Source organism: Varanus komodoensis, unplaced genomic scaffold (assembly GCF_004798865.1).
Source record: "Varanus komodoensis strain SLA01 unplaced genomic scaffold, ASM479886v1 scaffold102, whole genome shotgun sequence".
Lineage (NCBI taxonomy): Eukaryota > Metazoa > Chordata > Lepidosauria > Squamata > Varanidae > Varanus > Varanus komodoensis.
This window is the reverse complement of record NW_025335279.1, coordinates 574,062-589,666: the sequence shown is the minus strand read 5'-3', so window position 1 is coordinate 589,666 and position 15,605 is coordinate 574,062. Positions and strand designations below refer to the sequence as shown.

Here is a 15,605-nt window from a genome sequence, read left to right as displayed (position 1 = left end):
AGTTAGCAGCCGTGTGTGGGGGGCACGTGTGTCCACCTTTTCAAGTAGCCACCCCTGCTCTGGAGTTGTGGCATGTGTGAACCCAGCCACTGGGAGAGGCCCAGCATCCCAGCTTCTCACTGCGTACTGTGAGGCCTTCAGCGAATGTGGAAAAACACGCTCGCCTGCCTGTAGGCACTTCCAGCCAAGCTGTAGGCAAAGCCTTATTTTAGAATGATAACCTTGTGGTGTGAAGGACAGGGACACGGCTGGTGCACATGGCCATAAATTTGGTCAATGGTGTCATTTGTGCAAGTTGTGGGTGAGCGTGCGTGGTGCCCCTCGGCTCTTGGGGAGAGAAGCCTCTCCTTCACCTCTGGGGCAGAGCTGTGGGGGGCAGCACTGTGTGGGGAGAGCCCTCCCTCCCTAAGCACTCCACCCCCAGGCCTGTCCCTGGGTTTATATCCTCCAGGAGAAGTTCCCTGTGCCCACTTAAGCCATGCTCACAGCTGCTCTTCTCGTCCTCGTCCTCCTGGCCGTGGGCCTGTGGAAAGGGTGGCATGCCAGGCCGCGCGTGGACAAGGCGCTGCCCGGCCCGCGGGCCTTCCCCCTCATTGGGGACATCCCCCACCTCTTCCACGCCGACCTTCCCCTCCACTTCCTCAAATTAGCCCAACGCTATGGACCCATCTATCGCCTCCGCTTCGGGAGAAAAGGTGAATTTGCGTGTGTGCCTGGCAGCAGGATGACGGAGGGGGCTGCAACGTGTTCTCCGAGGCTTTCAGGCCTTCGTTACAGTTTTAGGGTGCTTAATGCTGCCGATTTGTTGAGATATGTGTAGACAGAGAGGTGGGAGGGAGAGGCTTGCATTGTTTTGGGGTTGGATTCAGATCCCATCGTGCTTCAAGCAGATATGCTGGTATCAACGGGGCAGGTCCACCATCCTTACCTCATTGTTCTGTGTGGCCTAGTCTAATTCTGGATCTAACCCTCTGTGTATCTAAAGTTCAACATGCCACTTTTGCACTGTAGTTTTAATATGTGCATTGAAGTGGTTCATCAGTGTGATTGTTGAAGGCTGGGGAAAAGAAGAAAGCTTTGTAAACTGCATTAGGTCAGTCAGGAAGGTGAGGGGTCTGCAAACCAAGTGATGGAAGGAAAGGTTGGAGGAGCTGAAAAGAGAGTCTAGAAATAGAGTATTAAACAGACATGAGAGCTGCCTTTGAATATTGGTGGAGCAGAGGCGTTCACGGTCATTGCAGAGGGCAAAACTGGAAGCAGGGAAGCTGTGGGAATGATGTCAGAGTAACCTGTCATGGCCTCAAAGAGAGTTTGAAAATTTCAGAAGCCAATCTACAAATTTTGCAGGAGACTAACTTTTCCCCAATGGCAGATTCTAGATATGCAGACTTTTTCTTATTTTACATAATTTTATGCAGATGTAGTAATTTATTTATTGCATTTCTATAGTACCCAAGTGCTGAAGCTCTCTGGGCAGTTTGCAACATAGAAAAATATCTCAATTTTTTAAAAAGCAACCAAAGATGATGGAAATCGTAGTCCAACCGTAGTCCTGGAAGGCAACAGCTTCCCTACCTCTGCTTTATTCTATAAATGTGCTTGTTTTACTATTTCTTTTAAAACAATCAGTTCTGGGACCAGGCTAAATATTTACACACACAGTGATCAATATCCATGCTAGATGTCATTCGCCCTTTCTGATGTTGGTTGGATTGGTGATTCTAGTCTTTTTATCACTTTGACTCCAGTAGGTTTTGGAATTGGTACAAAAAACTGTGTGCAAAAAAGTCATACGTGTGTCAGGTGGACTCAAGAGCTTGGGTCCCTCTTTCAAATCACCTTCCAATCTTTCTTATCCACAAAGAGAACTTTTGTCCAGCCTGGGCTAAGAAATGATTGGGTACTATTACGGCTGGGATTGTGTGATCTGGAAACTTTTTCAACTTCTGTTTCTCCTGCTCCTTTCCCTCCGGTCCCTGCTAGATGTGGTGGTACTGAACAGCTCGGATCTCATTCGGGAGGCGCTGATACGGAAATGGTCTGACTTTGCGGGACGCCCTCACAGCTTTGTTGGTAATATGGCTCGGCAGAGTGTAAAGTTAAAGGCTGACCGTAGACGCGGACGCTAAACTTAGGCATTGTTCAGACTTCGCCAACCATGGACCTTCGCTCTGCCTTGCTGGAGGGCGGCATCCTGTGTAGGGAACAGCAAACGCAAGCAGTACAAAATGCTGGAGAAAATGTAAATGGAATCCGCATGGTTTATGTGCAGTGGTACCTCGGCACACGAATGCCTCGGCCCACATATAACTCGGGTCACGAACAAAAATGTCTGAAGAATTTTGACTTGGGCCGCAAACACCGCTTTGGGTGGCGACCAAGATCGCAGTTCCGTTCGTGCAGGGAAGGCGTGCCTGATCAGAGGTGCGCTGCTGCAGGAAAGATGGGCGTGATCTCGGCCATCTCCCCCCACTCCAACCAGCACAATTGCGGCCATCTCCCCACCCCACCCCACCCGAGTGGGGAGATGGCCGTGATCGTGCTGGGGGGCGGGGGGGAGATGGCCGAGATCGTGCCCATCTCTCCCTCCCCCAGCACACAGTTTGCGCCCGTCTCTTCCCCCACCCCACAGTGTGCCGGGATGACGGGCATGTGCGGGGATGATGGACGCGATCTCGGTCGTGCTGCGGGGGACAGGGAGATGGCCACACTTGTGCTTGGGGTGGGAAGAGGGCCGTGATCTTTGTTGTTGTCACTTTGCTTCACATTTAGTTACAGAACGGATCAAGCTTATTTACATTGAACCTCATGGGGAAATTTAACTCGGCTCACGACCAATTTGGGTCACGACCAGAGCCCTGGAACGGATTAAGTTCGTGAGCCAAGGTACCACTGTATTCACATGTGCTGGTCAAGTCCTGTTGCTCTGTTGCATTTGTTTAAACATGACAGCAACCTGTTGGTTTAAAAGATCAGGTCCATTTGTTTCCTTGTCTCTGCTTTGGAAAACAGATATTAAATGAGAATAAGGAAACCGCCCAAGACCGCAGGAATGCCGCTGTGCCTTGCCTCAGCATCGTTTCAGTATTAATGAATCCTCCTGCATGTTGAGCTGCCCTTCCACTGCCTGCCAGCAGCTAATCACAAAAGACTGGAGAAGAAAATAAGCAGTCAAGGCTAGGTGCAAAACAGGGGGAAGGTGGGAAAGCCGTGGCACAAGAGGGTAAAGGTGGAAGCCCTTTAGCTGTTTCTCTTAAGCGAACAGAAAGTTTTGGCAGCGGCCCTTCCAGCCTCAGCAGCACTTGGGAGAATATGAGAATGGCAGATAAGGTCCAGTCAAAACAGAAAAAGATCACTCTTATCAGCAAAGGCGGGGTTTTAAATAGAAAGAGTGTGGATAAAACAAGAGAAAACAAATAAAAGCCTTCAAGTCTTCATAGGATTTCACAGCTGTCAGAGTGTTTGTGGATTGAAACACCCCTGGGAAGGGAGGAAGGCACATCCTGCAAAGGTTGTATGGGGGAACTTGGCGAGCATTTAACTTTCTCCCTGTGTCTTCTGGTCCCCTCAAGGGACGAACAAAATCAGGCACTGGTGATCTTGTCACCAGCGGCAGGCATTCTTCCCACGCCCTTCCTTTCCCCACCCCACCCTTAAGCCTGCAAGCCAATGTGGTGGAATATTTATCTATTTACTGAAAACATTTATAAACTGCCTATTGTGCGGATGACATCTCTAGGCGGCTAACATCAGATAGGCAGAGAAGACCTGGGTTCCAATTTTCACTTCCCAATGAAGTTTGATAACATTGTGCTTCTTCTTGACCTGTGGGGCGACGTGAGAAGCTTCAAGTTTTTGGTCCATGTGGTTCAGAATTGCCCACATCAGGGGAGACAGCTCTGTGGCAGGCAGGGCCTCTTTCCTGGCACTGGGGGTTACACAAGAGCTACAGATTGTCCACCCTTGGCCCACATGGATTGTCAGTCGAAATCGAAGGTTTCCGATGGGACTTTCCCAGCCCCGTAAGGGGATGTCTGGGCTGAGCCCGAGATATATGGGCCTGCAGAGCAGCTGTTCTATGCCTGAGCCACGACCTGTTTGCATAAAGGTGTTTTCTGATCCCACACCTGCAGCTGACCTTATTTCTCTGGGAGGCAAGGATCTGTCCCTGGGTAATTACAGCCCCACTTGGCGACTGCAGAGAAAAATGGCCCACACCGCCCTCCAGCGCAGCCTGCGGGGAGACCTTGAGCCGACAGTGCAGGACAAGGCTCAATGCCTCTGCAAGGTAGGACCATTTTTAAAGGTGTGTGTGTGTGTGTGTGTGTGTGTGTGTGTGTGTGTGTGTGTGTGTGTGTTTTTAAAAGGAGGTTTGTATTACTACCTGCAAGCACTGGTGGGGGAGACCGAATCTGAGACAGAAGAGCCTGCCAAAGCCTCTTCCAAGCAAAGCTTTGGCAAGGGTGACATTCGAACCCGGGACCTCCTCATTCATAGTTTATTTATTTCTTATTTATTACAAGCATTTATATCCCGGCCTTCCACGGAAGCGCTCAGGATGGCTTACGTTATATAAAATTCTGAAATGCAATATTAAAACTACAATGATTACAATATTTAAAATTGAGCATCATAAACTAAAAAAAAGGAAAATAAAATAGAAAGTGCGACTGTGAAACAAAAAGAAACAAAGCATCTTAAAATGTCTCAGACGCTGAATTGTTAAAATGATGGTTAAATAAAAAGGGCTTTACCTGGCGCCGGAAGGAGTATAACGTCTAAGTTTAGTGCAATGACCACTACTGAAATGTCCGTGTTGCTCCCAAATCCCCACAGCAGGGCGTATGGTTTTGGGGAGCAGGGTCTGGCATGCCCTGCCTCAGGCTCTCCGGCTTTTAAGAGCGAGTTCCTGCCCTTTGATGCTCCAGTGACGGTCTTGCAAATGGGCTGGGCAACGCCTGCTGAGGTTTAAGAAGATAAAAACCAGAAGAGCCCTGCTGGATCCAGCCAAGAGGCCACCTAGTCCAGCACTCTCTTCACAGCAGCTGCCCGTGGATCCCACAAGCAGGGCTCGAGCGCAAGGGCACCCTCCTGCCCAGGCTCCCCAGCAACAGCTGCACGTGGGCATACTGCTTCTGGCACCGGAGGTCGCAGAAAGTCACCAAGACTAGGAGTGACTGAGAGCCTTCTGCTCCCTCCATGGCGGTCTCTGGGCCTTCCTCCGAGAACCGGCTCTGGGGGAAGCTTGGAGGGTGGCCATGGTGGGGAGGGCTCTCTTGGAGGTGGCCCCCCAGCTGTGGAACAACCCCACATGGCCCCGACTTGTCATTTTTCCAGCGTCAGACTAAGACAGCGCTTTATGCGTGGTTACACGGGGGCGTTTGGGAATTAACTACCCCAGGCATTTTTCTTTATTTATAGGGTCATTCTTTAATTTATGTTTTAGCTGTTTTACATTTTAATGTTTCTCTTATAAGATTCTATGCTTTTACAGTATTTTATTGCCTTGTTTTATACTGTTGTAAACTGCCCTGAGAACTTGGGCTATGGGGTGGTGTAGAAATGAAATAAGTAATAAAAAAAATAGTACCATTTGTCAAATGCTGCTTTAAAGTCTTCCAAATTGGTGGTCAGTTTCCATGCAAAACAACTTTTTGCTTTCCATCCATGTCTAACAAAACCAGACAACATAATACAGGCTAGAATTACAAACAATGAATTCTTTAAAATTAGATAAACTATGTATGTTTATGAAAACTATTTAGTTATTTTATTTATTGTAGTTAAACTGCCCACTAACCAGAGTTCTCTAAGCAGTGTACAACATCTGAAGAACTTTAAATGTCAATGTAGTGATTAAGAGCACAGGGCTGGGACTCAGATTCTAGTCCTCGCTCAGCCACGGAGCCAACTGGGTGACTTTGGGCCAGTGACAGACTCTCAGCCCAACCTACCTCACAGAGTTGTTGTTGAGAGGATAAGATTGAAAGGAAGACTAGAATTATGTAAGCTGCTTTGAGTTGGTTGTAAGAAAAAAAAGCGGGACATTAATCAAACAAATAAATAAAATACAAATAAGGAATGAAAACAGAGAGAGAAAAGCAAATTAAAGCTAGACACAAAAGAAAGCAGTTCTTTAATGGCTGGAAGAATGTAAAGGTCTCCCTTTTGATTATTTTTAATATAAATTATGCGAATAGTTTTATTTAGATATATTCTCCAAGGTCATTCAACAATATTGCACATGCAAAACAAAAAACAGGCCAATAGAACAGCAGGTAACAGAGCAATGAAGATGAGAACAAAATTGGGTTGTTAATAGGACCCTACCAAAACAGATATTTATCTAGTCTGCAAACTACTGTAAAATGGGAACTGTACAAATGCCTCTCTGTCCCTAACCATATACTCTACTCACAGTTTAGGGTCCCCTTCTGATGCTACCCAGACATTTAAATCTCAGGCTTCCAATCTTTCTTCTGGCTTCCAACAGGTTTTGCACGGTCACGGCGGGAAACCTGTGGATGTGGCTCATATTTTTTCCCTGCATACCTCCTGGGTGATCAGTACCCTAGTGTTTGGGCCTCTGGTGAGTGGCCAGGTGCATCGGGGGGAAAAGGATGATGCCCTTCTTTCTCTCCAGCAGCCTCCCTTTCCCTGGCATCGCGTTAGGCTGCTCTGCCGGCTTCTGAGCATCGCCTCCCCCAGCTTTACTCTGGTCCTTTGCTCCTTGGCAGGATCTGTCCGTGGTTGAAAAAATGCACGACTGTATGATCGACCTTGTGGAATCGTGGAATGCATTTTCTGTGCAGATTCTGGATGTTTTGCCCTTCCTCAAGGTAAGGGTAGCTTGCAAAGAGGGTTCCTTTCTGTTGCTTTGGGAAGCCTGTGCTAGTTTATATAGTGGACAGTATATGAAAGTTTGCTCATTGTACTTTGTGTCCTGGGTGATACGTGGCAGAAAGCTGACATGTGGTTCCCACTGCCTCTTCTTGCAGCTTCTGCAGACTTTCCTTGCACGGCCCCCTCACTGAAACTCGGGGCAGCAGCAAAAACAGTCTGTTTTCCAATGTGGAGCAGGGCATGGCTGAGCATGAGCTCATTTTCACGTTGCATTTGACCTTTCTGCCGCTCCTCCACAGAACAGCTTCAGAACAAATGGAGGTTCAGAACAAGAAAGAGGGGAAAGAGGGGAGGCGGCAGCAGTGGTCCCAGCAAGGGGGGGGGGGGGGGGAATGGCCTCCAGACCCCTAGAAGTTTCCAGGCCCTGTTCTGAAGAGCTGAAAGCACCATTTATGTGCTTTCCCTCCCACTTTTCCTGCCTGTTATCCTCACAATAGCCCTGTCAGGCTTAGTAATAGTGAAAATGGTAAAGTCACCCAATGCTCTGCATGGCTGGGTGGCAAGGCTTGAGCTCAGTTCTCCCCAGTCCTGGCCTGAGACACTAACCGATAGGCCCCCCTAGTCTCTTGCAGGACTGCCTTAAAGCGCAGCCATGGAATGCCTCTTCGTGTTTTTGCTCTTCAGAGCAACCAAACTGAGCAAACCCGGTTTGTTGCAAATATAAATTCCCCAGACCAGCTTATTGCTTAACTAAATGTTAAGAATCCTCGATAAGGTCCTGGGAGGACTTAGATTATCCTACAACATCTGGAAAGTTCTTGTGCAACATCTGGAAAGTTCTTGTGCAACATCTGGAAAGTTCTTATGCATGATGGAAAGTTCTTATGCATTTCAATGGCAGAGTGGGAGCGATCATCCACAGAGCCTCAGCAAACAGTGCAGCTTCTCTGAGGGAGAGAACAGGGCAATCTGGTAGAGGACCGTCCCAGTTGTGTATGTGGATGAGGGTGTCCAGCAGAGAGGACTGGAAGGTCTTGGAAGGAGGGGGGGCAGGGAGCTGTGGAAGAGGGCTGGAATGGGAAGGAACTCAGGCTGCTTGCTGAGAGCAAGTCCATTCTGGGCTCCCAGGTCTTCCCGAACCCCAGCTTGCAGCGCCTGCTTTGCCTCATCAAGAGACGGGACACCCTTATACAAAGCCAGATGAAGAAATGCCAGGTGAGTCTGTGGAATGTATGTAGGCTGGGCTGGGTTTCCCTGGGGTGCTCTCTGGCAGAGTTTGGGTGGGGAGCGTCCAGTGATGGAGGCTGCAAACTGATAAAAACTTACCTGTGATCTCAGTGGGGCAAACTTCTGAGTAGACCTGTGCAGGTCAGATTGTGAGAAGCAGAAGAGCTGGGTGTTCTGCAGGTCGATGGATGCAACTCCCATCATCTTCAAACAGCACAGCCGGTGGTTAGGGATGACGGGAGTAGCAGTCCAGGATCTGGAGGCCCATGCAGTCCCCATCCTTGCTTTAAAGATGCCACAGGACCTCGTTCAATCTGTTGCAGAAAAAGCAAGTGGGGGGGGGGAGTTGGGCTTCTCCAAGGGCTGGAGAGAGGTTGTGGGGGGGGCAAAGGTAAAACCTCAAAGGACATTTGAGACATTTCAGCTTAGCTAATCCAGAACAAAAGGCCAGCAGAGAAGAGGAAAGAATGGACTGAGAGAAGCAGGTGACTGGAAAGGGTGGGCTATCACTTTTTTTTCACAAAACTGGCAAGCGTCACCAGAACTGGGTGAAACTGGTGTTCTGGTTTCTCTTAAAAGGTGTGGCTGGAGTCTCCGTAAACAGAAACTGAAGTTAGTGTTTGAATCTGGAAAAGTATGTAAGAACAGCCATGCCGAATGGGACAAGGGCCCATCTAGCCCATCATCCTGGCCTTCTCTTCCAAAAATGTGTTCAATCCCCTTTTAAAGCTGTCCAAATTTGGTGGCCAAGGCTGCATCTGATGCCAATGAAAGCCACAGTTTAATTATCGTTCTCAGCTTGGGTTCTTCTAACCTGAAAAAGGAAACCGTGGGCCATAATGAGGAATTCTGAAAGAAAACGTTTTAAACCTTTTCAGTTCAGTCTGCTTTTTAGGAATGGCTGGAATTCACGAACTGCTTCTCCTCAGTCTGTGTACAGTGGCTTTAAAGGATGCCTACCTTTTACGATTACGAACCTTTCGACGGAGTGCTGCACGCTGCCCCGGGAGGGAGCATTCGAGTTACCGATCCCAGGCGGCGGCATGAATTACTTCATGCCCTGCAACCTCCTCCTCTCAGGAGACCCAGCAGCCCGCGGAGGCCAGGACCTTGGCGGACCGCATGCTGCACTTCGCCCGCGAGCACGAGGCCGGCAAGCCGGGGGACGCGGCCCTGACGCAGGAGCACGTCCACATGGCCATCGTCGACCTGCTCATCGGAGGCACCGAGACCACCGCGGCCTTGCTCACCTGGGTGGTGGCCTTCTTGCTGCACCACCCCCGGGTAGGACGGGGGGCGGGCAGGGCCTCGGCATCTGCCGCGGGACCGTCGCCGCGCAGCGCCGCCGCCGCCGCCCGGAGCTGCCCGCGGCTCTTCCCGCCCGCCTGCCGCGCACGCCGGGCGGCGGGGAGGAGGCGCGCATGCGCGGCTGGCCTCTCTGCCCGTCCTGCGGGCAAGTGGGGCGAGGACGGGAGGGGCGCGGACCGGCGCTTGGGGGAGACCTGAGAGCCGGCCTGGGGGGGGAGAGCGGGGCCGAGTCCAGCGCAGCTAAGTCGGGGAGACTCGCTCTGCGGGGGGGAGGCCGGGGGTGCTGCCTGGTCCGCAGGAGCCCCAGTCGCGTGGCGGAGCACCCCGGGGCTTGCAAGCTCGCATGTCTGCGCAGACGCCTGCCGGGCCCGCGCTCCCGTTTTCTGGCCGATCGTTCCCGCAACCTGCTGCCTCTCTGCATCACTTCCCAAGATCTCCATCGCCTCAGGGGAGTCCAAGAGGTTTCCTTGCACAACTGGCATTTGCTGGAGCGCTACTTCTGAATGTGGGAGTTCTTTTACAACAAAAGCCACTTTAGAAGTTTTATTTATTTATACTTTTTTTTAAATTCCCCTTTGACCTAACATCCCTCAGACAGGAAGCCTCTTGGAGTGGCTAACATTCCGTCAGTAAAACAAAACAGTCCCAGCCTGCTGGCTTATAATCAAAAGAGACACAGCATACAAGGAAAAGGGCAAGAGGAGGGAAGAGGAAAAAGCAGCATCTTTTCAGCAGGGCTCATGGCATAGCCCTGTTTTCCCTTCTCTCTCTCTCTGTACAGCTGTTGTAATGGCTTCCACACATGTAATCATGAGCTGAATTGCCAATCCAGATCTAGCTTTATGAAAAAGGAAAAAAAAAAAAAAACCATCTTTGCTCGCTTTCTCTACACCTAGGATAGGGTACCTTTAACCCTCCAGATGTTATTGAACTGCCAACTCCCATCATCCTTGATCAAAGGCTGGGGCTGATGAGAAGTAGAGTCTCTTGGTATATTGAGAGTGATAGGTTTCTCACCTGTTCTTTACCATGTGGTGTAAGCGGAGAGCCCTACTGGCTCAGGTCCACATAGCCTGAGCCATGGACATTCAGGTGGCTATTCTGTGGAAGGTAGTCCTCTCATAGAAGGGGTGGCCCTCGAGTTGACGGTGTCCTCTGTGGGAAAGGCAGTCCAGTTTAAAGAGAAAGAGGCACAAGAAGGAAGCGCTGCAGAGGCCTTGAAGTTGCTCATCAGCAGTTTGAATCTGGACAGCCAGACTGAGCAGGCTGTGTATGTGTGTGTGTAAAACCTCTGTTCTGGAAGGAGGCAGTGTTGCTCAGTGGTAAGAGCACCGGACTGGACTCAGAAGATCTGGGTTCTAGTCTGCTTTTGGCCATTAAGCTTGCCAGCGGTCATACATTAGTAACTCTCAGCCTGATGTACTCCACCAGGTTGTTGGGAGGATAAAACAGACTGGAGGAGGAGCACTTGCGGCTTCGTGAGTGCTTGGCCGGAAGACAGAGGATAGAAATGAAATAGTTGGATGAATAAATGATGCCAGAGAGCAGACCGGGTGCTGAACCGGCAGGTGTTTGCTGAAGGAACCTGGCGGCCCGCGTCCAGGAGTTTGTGGGTATGGTGAGACTTGGGGTTCTGCAAAACGTCTCTTCCCGCCTTCCTGCCACCCCAGGTTGAGGAGCAAATCCACCAAGAGCTCATGGCTGTGGTTGGACTCAGCCGGGACCCCACTTACAGTGACCGGGAGCAGCTGCCCTACCTGAGCGCCACCATCCTGGAGACCCTGCGCCTCCGCCCCTCGGCACCCCTTGCTCTGCCCCACACGGCCACCCGCGATACCAGGTACCAGATTCCCACCAGCTCCGTCCCAGCATCGCCACCTGTGATCACTGGGCTGCTGGCCCCTCCGCTGGGGCCAGGGATTTGCCCCCTGCCCTAGGTAAATGAGAAGATCCTGGCCGGATCAGCCCAAAGGGCCGGCTGATCCACCCTCCTGCAGTGGCCGCTGGCTTGTCTCTGGGCAGCTCTCAAGAAGGGCCAAAGGCAGCGGTGCACCACTTGAGACCCTCAGCCTAATTTCTTCTTCTTCTTCTTCTTCTTCTTCTTCTTCTTCTTCTTCTTCTTCTTCATCATCATCATCATCATCATCATCATCATCATCATCAGGTTCTATACCACCCAATCACCAAGGCTCTCCGGGTGATTTACAACATTAAAACACAACATAAAATTCACCATCATTAAAACAGGCTTCTATGTAGCCTGAAGGGCCTGATCCTGCCTAATCATGGAAGCTAAGCAGGGTCAGGACTGGTTGAAATCTGGAGGGGTGATTTAAAAATGGTGAACCACCCAGAGAGCTTTGGCTGCAGGCGGTATAGGAATGTAATGTGATAATCGTCGTCGTCGTCATCTTCAAAAGGCAGCCAGCCCTCAGCCTCACTGCAAAAGCCTTCTGCCCACAGTCGCTTCAGAGCTCTGCTCGCTGAGCAGGAAGGAAGAGGGGACAAGAGTGAAAGGACAAATTGACCAGGGAACGCCTGGCTCAGGCCCCATCCCCTGCCGGTTGTGGTTCCCCTCTGGCGAAAGGAGAAGACCCGTGTTAGGGTGGCTAACAGGGCAGCTGAGAACCCAAATTCAAAGGAAACCTGAATTCAGACAGTATAAAAAACCTACATGAAAATACAGCAGCAGAAGGGTTAAAGCAATGCCAGCCAACCAGGCAGACTCGGTTAGGTCTGCTCAGATCCAGACTAACTTTGCCTGCCGACGGGGCGACGGGCAACTCTCCTCCGTTGTCCAGTGCCAGCCGAAACGTGGGTCCCCCTCTTTTCCTTTTGCGCTGCCTTGTGCTTGGGGTTGCTTTTCTCCACAGGAGCAGCCCGGCCTTTCCTGGCCCTGGCCGGGCACCCTCTTTGCCATGGATGCTCCTGAGGGGGAAGACCTCCATGTCACTGCAAGGAGCCCAGGGTGGTAGGGCAGCTTCACAGCGGGGCAGGAGATGGCTCTCGGCCCCCTCTGCTCTCCAAGGGAGAAGCCTGGCAAAAGAGCTGGATTCCAGAAGAGGGAATCAGCTCCATCAGGATAGGGCCCCCTTTCTGACTGGGGGGTCTGTGTGACATACTTCTGGGCTGCTGAGCACCCCTCCCAGTCAGGCTGTGGGGGGGGTGTGCCTGTCCCTATGCCCCCTACCAGCCATCTTTGACCTGGTGCCCCTCAGCTGGGTTGGGCTTATTCTCAGGTGAGCCAGCTGTTGCCCATGGCAGGTGGGCAGCTGGCAGCTGCCACCTGATGCTCCGCAGAGGGCACTGGACTCTGACACACAGCCTGGGCGCTGTTCAGCAAGCTGTGACTCTTGGGCTTGGGGCCCTGCCAGGCTGGCCGAGGAAAGGGCCCGGGGGTCTCAGCCGGGGGCAGCTGCCCTGGTGACTGTGAGAGGACCCCTCCTAATGCGTTTTCCTTCCTCCTCTCTCTCCCCACTCCCCCTCCAAGCCTGTCCGGCTTTTCGATCCCCAGGGGCACCACAGTCATCCCTAACCTCTATGGAGCCCATCACGACCAGAGCAAGTGGCAGCAGCCTCTGGAATTCAGACCAGGTAGTGCTCCGTGCGTGTGTCCGTGCACGCGTGTGTATGTGCGGGGGTGCCCACACCTCCCTGTGCATCTCTGCAGAGTGTGTGTGTCTTCTGCTTGCGTATCTGTGTGTGCATCTCTCACTCCCTCTTTCTTTTCTGTGTCTCTTGTTCATTTGCATTTGTGTGTGTGTGTGAATCTCTGTGGAGTGTTTGTGTGTGTGTGTCTCTGTTTTGTGTATGCACACGTGTCGGAGAATGGTTGAATTATCAGCATCTGACAAGACCGTGCCGTTGCCAGTACCCACTGCGGAATTAAAAAGTATGGTCAATTCAAACAAAAATCTTCACTCACGTTTCAGGATGCAGTTCATCCATCTCTGCTTGGTGAAATACAAGTTTACTGTGCTGCAGGGAGTCCTCTAAGGAAATCCAGCAGCTGGAAGAATATGAGCTTTTACATGAGCATGAACAGTTACTTGGAAAAAATGAGAAAAACAATAACTGACAAGAGGGCAGGGAAGCCCTCCTCCAGGGAAGAAAACACATTTCCTCATGCTGCACCTGTATTTTGCCCACAGCCACCTCTCCTTTCCAGCAAAGCCCCGTTCATCAACATTCAATTCTCATCCAGATCCTATCACTATTCATATTCGTTCCACTACTTGCATAGCATCTTGGTTTTGGTTCATTCTCTACTTCTTAGGCTTAGAAAGTTACTGGATACAACATTTATGATTCAGTACAAGAACCATTGTAATTCCTCTTCGCGCTCGATTTCCCAATGACCCCCAAGGGCCCAGTTCACCGCCACCACCAGGCATCCCAACCACCTTCCGCTGTTAAGGTGTTAACAGTGTGGTGCATAGACATCATCTCCCTTGGGGTCCCCAGGTCGTTTTTCTCTCTGCTTAGCTTTACTTGCACAAACACAGCATGTCTGGTTAATCGCAGCGCATCGTTTCCACTTTGCTGGGGACAACAGAGAAGCTCAAGCCATATGATTTTGGGGGGCAGCTCCTGTAAGAATCTCCCCCCTTTCCTGCAAAGAACTGATTGCTTTGCCACCAGCATTTCTGCAGCACCTGAGATGCTGATGAGAGGTTTTTTCAATTCAGGAAAAGCTCCTCTAAGAAAGGCACTTCCCAGACTGGTACTTTTCTCTCCCAGGGAGGTCCCTTTTCACCCTGGCGAATCAGCACACGAATGTTCATGGTATACTTGGTCGTGCCATGAGAATCTGTGGATTGCATCTGCCACTCCAACTCCAGGCAAGGTTTTACGCACCTTTGTTCCACATAATCCGGTGTGGCCCAGATGTTCCTGCATGCGCCTCATTTTTCTTCAAATGCCCCTAACTTGAGATGATAATCTGTGATTGTTCAATATTGTTTTTGGTAATGTGACTTGTATTATTTTATTTATTTTTTAAATTTATATTCTGCTCTTTTGGCCTGAGGGCCCTCTAAGTGGATTCGAGTAGGATCCTTTATCACCTGGTCTACCTACCACATTCTGGAACATCTGATTTTATAAATAACCCTGGATTATGGACTTCATAAGTTGCTAGTCCACCATGTGGACTAGCAACTTACTCAGACTACTCAGACTACTCAGATCTCCAGCTGCTGGTTTTGCTGCTAGTACTGTTTGGCTTGAAGCAGATGACCTACAATGGTCTCCCTCTATCCCCCAACTCTCTCCAACAGGAAGAAAGAAGGTTTCTACTGTGGGAGGCCCCGGTCCCAGGAGTGGCTCCTTTGCCCTGGGCTGTCAGCTTCATTTCTGACAAACCCTGTCTCTCTTCCTTCCGCCTAGAGAGATTCCTGGAGGGCAGCGCTTCAGCCAAGGCCCAGCGGCATCTGGTGCCGTTCAGCTGTGGGGTCCGGATCTGCCTGGGAGAAGCTGTGGCCCGCATGGAGTCCTTTCTCTTCCTTGCCCACATCCTGCGGGATTTCCAGATCTTGCCCTCGACGCCGGGCTGCCTCCCTGATCTGCAGGAGCACTTTGGCTTCCTTGTGCAGTGCAAACCATTCACGGTGCGGCTGGTGCCCCGGCTGGTGGCTAACCCTGCAGAATGAGGCCTGCGCCTGTCAGGAGGCGGGACCCCCTCCCCACCTGGCCAGGCCTGGTTCTCCCTTCTTCTCCCTCTCCCAATGCTGTCCTCAAACGAGGTCCTCGGTTCAGTTTAGCCTAAATCACACGGCACCAAAGTTCAGCTAGCATCCGTGTACCCCACGGATTAGATCATGCATCTTCAAACCTGCCTGTCCCTTGACATTCCCAGGCTCGTTTTCTAGACTCTCTGAATTCATAAGAAGATCAGCACGATCAGGTGTTCTTACCCCACTTGGGAATCACTTGGGAGAGCCAGTGTGGTGTGTGGTTAAGAGCATGGGACTGGGACTCAGGCGATCTGGGTTCTAGTCCCCGCTCAGCCATGGAACCAACTGGGTGACTTTGGGCCAGTCACAGACTCTCAGCCCAACCTACCTCACAGGGTTGTTGTTTTGGGGATAAGATGGAGGAGAAGATGTGAGCTGCCTTGAGCCCTTTGTAGGGAAAAGGCAGGATATAAATCAGTCAGTCAATCAGCACCCAAAGCACCCAGCTACAGTGCCGCCTCCCCTTGCCGCCCACCTGCTTCCACACCCTTC

General features: G+C 51.0%; 1 protein-coding gene across 1 annotated transcript; it reads left to right on the top strand.

The window, feature by feature from the left end:
- Window positions 1-478: 478 nt before the first annotated feature.
- On the top strand, window positions 479-15,366 carry LOC123017801 (steroid 21-hydroxylase-like). The gene is made up of 10 exons (XM_044419386.1): window positions 479-695; window positions 1,984-2,073; window positions 4,134-4,288; window positions 6,494-6,589; window positions 6,738-6,839; window positions 7,972-8,058; window positions 9,151-9,354; window positions 11,049-11,218; window positions 12,869-12,972; window positions 14,767-15,366. The coding sequence occupies exons 1-10, from the start codon at window positions 479-481 to the stop codon at window positions 15,027-15,029; spliced, it is 1,488 nt and encodes a 495-aa protein (XP_044275321.1). The 3' UTR covers window positions 15,030-15,366.
- The last annotated feature ends 239 nt before the right edge of the window (window positions 15,367-15,605 follow it).

Excerpts from the sequence above, each read along its gene's own strand:
- LOC123017801 (XM_044419386.1), top strand. The coding sequence starts at position 479 with ATGCTCACAGCTGCTCTTCTCGTCCTCGTCCTCCTGGCCGTGGGCCTG. Across the intron at positions 696-1,983 it reads CCTCCGCTTCGGGAGAAAAG|ATGTGGTGGTACTGAACAGC; the intron begins GTGAATTTGCGT and ends GGTCCCTGCTAG. Across the intron at positions 11,219-12,868 it reads ACGGCCACCCGCGATACCAG|CCTGTCCGGCTTTTCGATCC; the intron begins GTACCAGATTCC and ends TCCCCCTCCAAG.